Source organism: Peromyscus eremicus, chromosome 15 (genome assembly GCF_949786415.1).
Source record: "Peromyscus eremicus chromosome 15, PerEre_H2_v1, whole genome shotgun sequence".
Taxonomy (NCBI): domain Eukaryota; kingdom Metazoa; phylum Chordata; class Mammalia; order Rodentia; family Cricetidae; genus Peromyscus; species Peromyscus eremicus.
Window position 1 is genome coordinate 38341042 of NC_081431.1, and position 10955 is coordinate 38351996.

The following is a 10955-nucleotide window of genomic DNA, read 5'->3' on the forward strand; positions in this document are numbered from 1 at the left end:
ACTCAGAGAAGTCATGTAGGGCACAGCTGGGGTGAGGAGAGTACATGGGGGAATTATAAGCACATTTTCCCAAAGTGCAGTCCTGTAAGACGTTTTTGAAATAATGCTCCGTATCTGTCATCACCACTCTGAGGCAGATTTAGGAAGTGACAGTACCAATGGGAGACAGAGTCTTAAGACAAGTTCTTTAAAAAGAAAATACAAAACCACTAGTCCCAGGCAAAGCTGTTCTGCCTTGAACTCGTTTCCCTGAAGTCAAAACCCTACTGTTCCGTCCAGAGGAGGTGTTGGGATCCAGCTTTGGAGACAGGCAGAAAGCAGAGGGGAGCTGGAAGCCTGTAGTTTGGGGACAAAACTGAGTCCCATTGATGGGATGGACTCACTGAGGACCATTGATAGGACGGGACTTACTGCTCTGGGATGCAGCCTGTGTCAGTCAGCTTTGTATCCCAAGAAGGCCAGCTCAGAGGATTGTCTTGCTCCTGGTCTCAGCCCTCTGTCACTCAGTCCAGTGTGCAGTGTGGCAGGGAGTGAGCCAGTTTAGCAGGGAGCAATGCCTGGAGCAGTGCTGCCTTCCCAGTGGAAGGAGATGGGAGAGCGAGAGAAGGATAGGAAGGGGATAGGAAGAGGAGAGAAGGAAGAAAGAAGGGGGGAGAGAGAGGAAAAAAAGGAGGACGAGGAAGAGAAAAAAGGTGCTAACTATACCCTTCAAGATAGGGTGGGTACCAGTGACCATAGCCTCTAAAGTCTCCATCACGTCCTATACTGCCACCAGCTGGGAACCAGGCCTTTAGCGTATGGCCTTTGGGGACATTTCAGACCCATTAAGCCTTGCCTCTCCTCCCTGGGAAAGGTTACTCTTACCTCCAGGGAAGGCTCAATGTCATTAATCCTGAGAGCTTTTAGCATAGCAGCGTTTGGGGGCCTTCACTGGGTCACAACCATTCCAAGATCTTTAAAAAAATTTACATATATTTATTCATTCATGAATAATCTGTGACAATATTTTTTATTAAGAAAAATTTTTCAATCATTTTACACACCAATCAAAGATCTCCCTCTTCCCTCCTCCCACCACACCCTCCCCCAGCCTCCTCCCCAACCCACCCTCTACTCCCCCCACAAGAAAGCAAAGCCTCCCATGGAAAGGCACATCCAGTAGAGGCAAGTCCAAGCCCTTCCCCATGCCTCAAGGCTGCAAGAGGTGTCCCATCATAGGTAGTGGGCTCCAAAAAGCCCCCTCATGCACCAGGGATGGATTCTGATTCTACCAGGGGGCCCCCCAAGATCTTATTACAGAACCCACAGCTCAATTTCAGACCAACTAACTGGTGGAGATGCGGAATGTTTAAATTCAGCAGGCTCTACCAGACACTGTGGCTTAATTCAGGTGCTCAGCTGTATGAATAGGGCTGCCTGGAGCCTAGCTACTCTAGCCAGCAAGCAACATGCTAGAAACAGGCCACATAAACGTCTTCTTAAATTCTTGGGTCCTGACTGTCCATAGAGTCATAGGCATGTCTTGAGTTTCGCTGGATCATATGTGACTATCCTTGGAAAGACAAACAGGAGGCAGACTTGGGCTCAGCAGTGTTTTCAACTCAAGATTAGACATTCTCCCCTTGCCTGTCATTTGGGCTAAAGGATTGGTCTTGATTTTCCTTCCACAATACTATGTACCCCAGGAATAGACAGTAAGAGCAGTGACTTGCTGGGTGGTGGTGGCGGCACATGCCTTTAATCCCTGCACTTGGGACACAGAGGTAGGCAGATCTCTGTGAGTTCAAGGTCAGCCTGGTCTACAGAGGAGTTCCAGGACAGCCAGGGCTACACAGAGAAACCCTGTCTTGGAAAAACAAACAAACAAAAAACCAAACCAAATCAAAAAGAGCAGCGACCAATTTGTCTATTTTATAACAATGATAGGAAAGGGCCCTCAAAGTACAAGACTCCAGAAAAGTATGTCCTAAGCAGACAGTGCTCACACAATATTGGGCAGGGAGTTTGGTGCTGAAAACTGTATCTGTAGGAGGCTGGCCTGGATTCACACTTTATCAGAGGCACTTCCAGGCCAGGGAGGTTAGTCCAGGCCAAAGCCCTTAGGAGAGCTGGGAAGGGTGAGACCAAATGCTGAAGGTAGATCTCAGACAGAGCCTGGCCTAAAGGGACAGTGTGGTGGCGGCGGTGGGGTGGGGGTGGGGTGCACAGGCAGCCAGAGTCCAAATGCACCTTTCAGAGCTGTGCCTCCATGTTTATCTCTGTCACACACTCGGTGGAGACTGTAAATGCCGGAAGGAGGCCATGCACACAAACAAGGCGCTCCAGCCCTACCCCTGACATCATCTCTGCCTGGCAAGATTTACACCTTTAAGCAATTATGACATTCCCTAAGGAATATAAAAATCTTACGGGATTTTGCAATGATATATATGAAGTGAAATTATTAGCACTAAATTATTAATAACTAACTGAATTATTTTCTTTCTTTGATTCATTAGAGAAACATGTTTACCCTTCTTACTTTTTTTTTTTTTTTTTTTTTTGGTTTTTCGAGACAGGGTTTCTCTGTGTAGCTTTGCGCCTTTCCTGGAACTCACTTGGTAGTCCAGGCTGGCCTCGAACTCACAGAGATCCGCCTGGCTCTGCCTCCCGAGTGCTGGGATTAAAGGCGTGCGCCACCACCGCCCGGCCCCTTCTTACTTTTAAAGCATTTCCACATTTCCTTTGGTTACTGTTTCTCCTACCTTTCTTTTCTACGCTAATGTCTTTCACACCTACATGTGGTGTGAATAATTTGGAATCTGCTGTGCTATTTGGCCACAGACAGTGAGTGTCTCTGGCCTTTTTGGTGTTAGGCTTGTGAGTAATCATCTACTAGATAAACATGAGCAATAGAAAAGAATATTCTAGACAGTTCCTGAAGACAGACCAGTAACTGTTGGGACTCTCGGTTCAGTCACCTCACATATTTTCTTTGTCAGAGGGAACCAGCTTACAAAGGTGTATTGGAGCCAAAGTATCTTGAAGTAATGGCTGTCATTGAACACATGCAGGAGAAGCTTGTGTAAGTATGAAGTATCACGATGGTAAGAGGATAAAGATTGTGGGCCAGAAGCTTGGCTGAGCAATCCACACTTCCTAGCTTACCTTTGTCCGGCTGGTTTTGGTCTCACTAGCAGGAGGAACAACTGAAAATCTTGGGCTAGAGGCAGTGAGCTACACTGCTGTGCTAAGAAAGTCCTTCCTCAACCCACAGTGGAGATGGGAGCTGGTGTGGATCTTTGCAGTGTGTACATTTGTCAGGAAAGGGATGGGGATGATCCAAGTCAATGAGTGTATTTTTGGGAGATGACTTAAGGAAAAGAATGGAACCGGGAGAAAGTGCTGTGCTTAAGAAAGAATGTTACTCAACCCAGAGTTGAAAGGATAACACAGTTAAGATGTCTGATGACACTGAGAGGAATCTGTCATACATATATAATACATGTCATACATATATGTCATATATATATATCTGACATTTAATGTTTTGTTACATTTATTTACTTTGTGTGCATGTATGTGTGTATGTGTGAGTGCATGTGTTTGTGTGTGTGTATGTGGGTTTGTGTCTGTGTGACTGTGTTGCATGTGGAGGTCAAAGGACAGCTTCTAGAAGTCCGTTCTTTCCTTCTATCACGTGGGTTCAGGGGATTGAACTCAGGTCGTCAGCCTCGGCAGAACTTTTACTCACCTGGTCCTCTCACCAGTCCTGACGTGTCCTTTCATAATATCAAATCATATTTCGGCTTTCTGGATTGTAAATTCTGCCTTTAGAGTGTTAGAAAAGAAGGGACATCATGGGTTTTGTTGAGTTCTATCGATTATGTGAATCTAAAATGAACTACTGATGAGGATTCTCTGGCTATTGATGGGGAATTCACATATACCAAGTCAGGTCTCATTAAGAAATGAGATCTACATTGTATTCTTTTTGTTTTTGTTTTTTGTTTTGTTTTGTTTTTCGAGACAGGGTTTCTCTGTGTAGCTTTGCGCCTTTCCTGGATCTCGCTCTGTAGACCAGGCTGGCCTCGAACTCACAAAGATCCGCCTGCCTCTGCCTCCCGAGTGCTGGGATTAAAGGCGTGCGCCACAACCGCCCGGCTACATTGTATTCTTAAGTGACAGCATAACTTTAGCTGTCTGTCACGTGCCGTAGCTCTTCGGCCCTCGAGGCTCCGTCCATCGGTCATTGAAGCCCCCTTCCTATGTTGGCACCCGTTAGCCAGGCTCGTCTTCTCCCACGGCGGTTTTCACAGGAGTTTCTGTATGAAGGAAGGATACATTTTCACTCCTCTCCATTCTGTTGTGTTTCCCTGGGCTTCGTCCACATCAGACAGATTGACAGCAGAGCCAGAGAGGCGGAGGAGAAGTTTGATGATGTAAATGAGAAACTTCATCACACCCTCATAAGAAACAGAGATCTGGAGAAGGAATTAGAAGAAATGGCCAAGAAAATCAGGAAGGATTCACGAGTAAGAATAGAAAGCCCCAAGGAGGAGGAAGAGGAGGAGGAAGAGGAAGAAGAATCTGAACAAAAGGAAGGGAGCCAAGGAGAGGAACACAGACATGGGAAAAAATCCCCAAAACACTCAAAGAAAGGTGAGACCTACTTTCACATTTTTATCAAGAAAACATGATTGCACCACAAAATTTTAAAAGAGCATGAGTATTTTACATTTATTTATTTACTGTGGGGAAGTACACATACACACAATACATGTGTTTGCACCCCACCTTGTGTGCACATGCACACACACAGACACAATACACATGTGTTTGCACCCCACCATGTGTGCATGTGCACACAACACACACACACATGTGTGTGCATCTCACCATGTGCATACAACATACACACAAAATAATAAAGTTTAAAAAATAAATGGAGAGTGACAGGGGATGACATCTGATATCAGCCTCTGGTCTCCACACATGCATGGGTGACTCCTCCTCCATGCATGTACCACACAAACATGTATATGCCACTCACACATGCATGCACCCCACACATACACACATACATGCATACACCACACACACACAAAGAAGTAGCAATAGAGTTTTATAAATACACTTGTAGCTAGAGTTTTCCTGCCTGGCCCACAGTCAGGACAAATCTCTCTCACCTGCCAGTCCCACAGTCTCAGACCCGACCAAGTAAACACAGAGACTTATATTGGTTACAAACTGTATGGCCGTGGCAGGCTTCTTGTTAACTGTTCTTACAGCTTAAATTAATCCATTTCCATTAATCTATACCTTGCCACATGGCTCGTGGCTTACCGGCATCTTCACATGCTGTTTCTCATCGTGGCAGCTGGCAGTGTCTCTCTGACTCAGCCTTCCACTTCCCAGCTTTATTCTCCTCCTTGTCCCGCCTACACTTCCTGCCTAGCCAATGGCCAATGTTTTATTTATTGACTAATTAGCAACACATTTGCCATACAGAACATCCCATAGCACTTCCTCCCTGTTTTTTTTCAAAAAGGAAGGTTTTAACCTTAACAAAGTAAAATTACATATAATTTGGGAATTTGGGCGTAGCTTCTCTTACTACTTCCTGCTGGAGGGGGGCGCTGTATCTTATGGGGACACAAAGAAAATTTTAGGATCATGGAATAGTCCGTGAGGCTGTATCGTCTGAGCCAGTCGCCTTGAAACGGTTCTGGATGTTGGATCATCTGGGCCATGGTGTCATCGGAGACCTTTCAGGGGGTCTTGGCTGGTCAAACCTGATGTATCTTAATCTGGAACAAATCCATAGCCTTTGGCTTTCTGTGAGAACAAAAGCAGAGTCTCCTTTCCAAAGCAACATATCCTTATATCCAAATTTTGAAGTCAAGGTACCTTTAAAATATACATTTTGGCATAACTCAACAGCTTTTACAATCAAATGTTATTCTGCAGTTAAAAATCCCAAAGACAACACAATCCAGATTCTCTGTGTAATATCCATTTTTACGTGGCTTATTTTTTATACTACCTTTACTGTCTCTTTAAAGACTTTATTTTTTAAAACTATGTATTTGTTTCTATAACTCTATATATCACCTTTTTTGTCTCTTTCAAGCCTACGTATCTTTTACACACATTGTAAACTATTACATCTGAATCTGTCTTATTGTGAATCTATTGCCTTAAATTGCAGCAGCTGTGGCTGCTGGCTCCGCCCACCTCAGCTTCCCAACATGGCGGTGGTACTTTACCACCGGCTCTGGGAGCTATCGTGGGTCTATGCTTTTATCCAAGGAGCGTGTAGCCCAGAAACCTCTTTTTTTGTTTTGTACTAGCAAAGTCTAAATCCACCGTGCAGCTTAATGTGCCACTTGCAGAGGCCTCATTCCCGCCAAACTGCAGGTTGAGCGCACATGCTAGGAACCAGTAGCTCAAACCGGCAGCTGCCGCTCATTTGAGAGAGACAATTAGGAACTGTTTTTAGCTCCGTTTTAGAATCTTTTTTTTTTCAGGTTTTAGGTGGAAACTCTTGCTACCACGTTGGCGCCCCACGTTGGGTGTCATTTGTAGCTAGATTTGTCCTGACTGTGGGCCAGGCAGGAAAACTCTAGCTACATACACTTGTGGGGAAGCATATGTAAACTTTGGTAGTACATATAGCCATTCCTTTAAAGCTCGCCTTTACTTCTATCTAGTGATTTCATTGTGGTGTGTACCTGTGTCCCAGATACTCAGGAGGCTGAGGCTAGAGCATTGCTTTGATAGCATGAATTTGACACCAATCTGGGCAAAAGCAAGACACCATCGTAAAAATAAATAACTATGACTGGCAAGATGGCTCAGTGTCTACAAATACTTAGGCACAAGACTGATGACCCAGTTTCAGTCCCTAGAACCTAAGGTAGAGAGAGAGAACAGACCCTACAATGCTGTCTTCTCACTTCTACATATACTCCATAGCACATATGACCCCCCAATACACACCTCCCCACCCCCACACCCCCACACACACTACAGCCTGCAAACAAAGATGGCTAATGTGAGGTGGGGATGAGACCCAGCCTCCCCAGCTGAATCCTTCTGATTCTGTCACCTTTCCTTCACATTTAGTCACCTTTTAAAGCCCTTGCTAGATAGAGCAGAGGCCTCTTGTCTGGATCCCAAGGGTGCATCTCATGGAGTGTGTGTGTTCAGGAGGCTGGAGAGAAAGGGCGGGGGACGGCAGAGGGATGCAGGGGATGGCAGAGGGATGCAGGGGACGGTAGAGGGATGCAGGGGACGGCAGAGGGACGCAGGAATGAACAAGTAAGGATGCTGAAGACTCACTCTGTTTGAATATTCTCTTCTTTGCTACTTGCCTGCATAATCCTTTATCCTAGGACTAGGAAATCAAGTAATTAACTGGCCACACATAAATGCTGGGAAACATTCTGAATCTCAATAACCAATTTAGGGTTATTAATTGGATTGGACTTACTCAGGCCAAATAGAATTTAAAAACAGTTTTTTAAAGTTAAAAGCCTTTAGTACATATAAGACACCAGTCACTAATAATAGTCTAATTGTTTTTGTCTTTTTTAGAAGCACAGCCCAAGGATGGTTCTTCTAAGTCTGGAACCCGGTCTAAATCTAAGGCCAAATCCAAATAGCTTCCTAAGAGACCAGGGTTCACAGTGGCCATGCCCCTGAACGTGCACAGATATGTGAGCTGTGGAGCTGACGATGCAGCTCGCGTGGATGGACTCCCTTAGCAACAGCCATTAGAAAAGCCACACCATCCAAGTCACCAACACTTTCCTTTAGAGGCACGGAGAGGCCACAGGGAGTCAGTACATGAGTTTACTTGCCAGATTAAAAACAGTTTATACAAAAGTATGCTGGCCTCTTCAGTTGATTTCCCGAGAGTTCTACCAAAAGTGTTCATTTCTAAGAAGAAAATACTGCTGTAGACTCAGATCAGGTGGGAAGAAATTAGGAAGCTTTAGGTTTTGATTCAGCAGAAAGGATCCTGCTCATTTGCCTAGATTTCAGCCAGAGATTCGAGTTTCCTGATTTCAGGCACCTTTCTGATCTTAATAATCCTTTGGCTAGGTAGGGGAGATGCTGTTAATCCTGTTTCTCAGAAAATAAGACGGAGCCCCAGAATGGTTATCAGTCTTCCTGATTCCACAGATCTGATTGGTGTCAGAATCTGCACCTGGCTGGATTTGTCTAGACTGTCTGCCCAGCCGTGGTTCCATGGCTTCTTTAGCACAGCTCTGTGTTGCTGCAGACTCAACACTGTTTTCTCTTTGACGACCTCATTCACCTTCACTTTTTGTGTCCCAGAGTCTGTATGGCACAGAAGATGGTCTGTCCTGTAAAAGTAAGCTGTGAATGACAAATGGATGTGACTGTCACTCTGCAGGGCTCCCTCCTACACTGCGTCTGGCCTGCTTGCATTTGCATTTCTCTGGGACTCAGTTGTTGTCAGGAAGGTTGCTGCATCTGTTTTATTCTATACAATTACTGTTCCTTTGGCTTTCTCTCCTAGATTTTTAGACCTTTCTCTGAGCTTTCATCCTCAAAAACCCACTGACTCCAGAGTCCTCAGCCTTGGACAGGTCTTCCCCTGGCCACCAACAGAGTATGAGGAATGGGTTCAACATTGCTTAGGAGTTACCTATGCCTACTGGACAGGGTCAACTACACTTTGTGCTAATAGGCAAGAAAACATGAAATTCTTCAGACAGTTGGGTGTGCTCATGGCCCAACTGATGGCCAAAGCCATAGCTCTTACTTACAGTTTCCACCCGCTAGGCTACAGCCCTGCCTTCCTCCTTCCAAAAGACATCCCTTGATGACACTGGTAAATCTGGGGGCTTTTTAGTTCTGCATGGTTATGGTTTTTATTAATTTTCTACTCCATAGGAGTGAATGGGCATTCCCATACAAATTAGTAGACCCCATCTGTGAACACAAGAGCCATGTCCCTTAGCATGTGTCAAATCACATCAACTCCATCAGGTAGAAGGCACTAAGTGCTGTGTCTACTGCTACCCTGATTGCAGTGGGATGTTTTGTATCTAGAACTTTATTAGTTGATTGTAAGCCACAGAAACCTCTTTTTGCAAGGTAATTTATTGGAAGGATTTGGGGGAGCTCAAGTAATTGAAATCTTTAAAAACTATGATGAGACCAGTGATCACAAGCACCTTTGTAAGATCTCTGGTGTAATAATTGCTTTACCATCTCACCCCAGATTACTATAAACAAATTCCAATCAGTTCTTCCATCTTTATCTTATTCTGCCAAAGTCTCAGGTTCCCGAGAGAGAAAGTCTGTCTCCTGGTCAAAGACCATACCATAGATATACCAAAGATGCAGTTCTGGTTTCCTCTCTGTTGAATAAAACACTTACCAATAGCAACTCAGGTTGGGGTGGGGTGGAGTAGGGCATATTTCAGCTTTCACTCCCATTTCAGAGTCCATCACTGAGGGAAATCTGGGCAGGAAGCCTAGCAAGAACTTGAAGTAGAAACCATGGAGGAATGCTGCTTGCTGGCTTGCTCATTGGCTTATGCTTAGCTAGCTTTCTTATTTGGTGAAGGGCCACTTGCCCAGGGAATAGTGCTGCCCACAGTAGACAGGGCAATGAAGTCATTCCCCTGCAGACATACACACAGGCCAATGTGGTATGGGTAATCTCTTAGTTCAGACTTTCTTCTTGGGTGAACTCTAGGATGTGTAAAGTTGACAGCCGAAGTTAACAGATGTTTTGTGGGAAGTTTTACAGCCTTTCAGACCTTGCTGTACTTTCTTGGGTCTCTCAAGAGATGTAGAGGGACAAACTCCTTGTTGTCCATCCCTGGCATCAGGCCATTGAAGCTATTTGTGTCAAGGCAGTCAGTCAGATGGGCAGACACAGCCAGGCTGACCTCATCTCTAGTAGAGAAGAAACTGTCTGTGGCTATGACAAATGACTGAGAAAAATGTCTTAACAAGAAGGAAGGTTTCTTGGCTCATGGTTCCAGTCCAGGACTAGCTAGTATATTGGGGCTTGAGGTGAGGCAGAGTATCATGGTGGTGGGAGCATATGGTAGAAACTATTCATATCAAGGTGAATAGGTAGCTGGGAGTAACTGGAACGGGCCAAGGACAAAATATATCCTTCAAAGGCATAACCTCATCTATCCACTTCCTCCAGATAGGCTTAACCTTCCATAATTCACCACTTCCTAGTGGAAATGGAAGTTGGTTTGTGTTGCCTGTCAGAGAAGTCAATGAAAAACAGGATTTAAGCTATAAAACTGTACTTTATTCAGAGAGCAAGCAATCTGAGAAGACAGATTAATATCTCACTCCCATCTACAGTCTGATCCCCAACAGATTATATAGGGAGCTGTGGAGATGGTGGGGGCGAGGGACAGAGGCAGTCAGCCAATCAGACTCAGTCTTGTCCCCCTGGTCAGGAGGTCAGTGACATTTTTGAGACTCATGATGGACGTTTGTGCTTCTCTTGCTATCATTCTTTGTATTTTTTCCCCTCATTCTGTAGATGTTTGGGCTTATACACTTCTGGAAAATCAAGTTAGTTTCTGTTGCTATTTAACAGTGTTCTCCAGGAGCACCTGGCTGTGAAGGGTGGTTAACTTGGAACAAACCATAGCAGTGTAGATATGCTAAGCTATCAATATACGCATGTGCAGATTCTTTTCTCCAATATTGAGTACAAGTGTGTCTTTATAATACAGAGTATGAAAGTGCCCTACCATTCCCTACTGTCAGTAGTAACTCTCATATCCCTAAGGTCTGTATCAGATGAAGGATAGCATCCTGACACATGCCCCTGGTTGATTATCAGCATAATTTCTTACCAGTAAGGGAATTCTCCAACACATAGTTGTACACATCGAATGTCTGAAGTGTCTGAAACAAATGTCACAAACAGAACACAAGTAGGAGCCAAAGTTGGAAGG

The 10955-nt window shown here is 44.7% G+C and overlaps 1 protein-coding gene across 6 annotated transcripts in view; it reads left to right on the forward strand.

Moving 5' to 3' along the window:
• Positions 1-7872, forward strand: part of Axdnd1 (axonemal dynein light chain domain containing 1) — a 75686-nt gene extending 67814 nt beyond the window's left edge. For 5 of the 6 annotated variants that reach the window (XM_059281242.1, XM_059281241.1, XM_059281243.1 and 2 more), the window contains 3 exons: positions 2982-3064; positions 4376-4641; positions 7579-7872. In XM_059281242.1, the coding sequence (XP_059137225.1) occupies positions 2982-3064; positions 4376-4641; positions 7579-7646 (417 nt within the window). In that variant the 3' untranslated portion in view covers positions 7647-7872. Of the gene's footprint in view, positions 1-2981; positions 3065-4375; positions 4642-7578 lie in introns of those variants that run through there. The other variant, XM_059281245.1, reaches the window with a different exon arrangement.
• The last annotated feature ends 3083 nt before the right edge of the window (positions 7873-10955 follow it).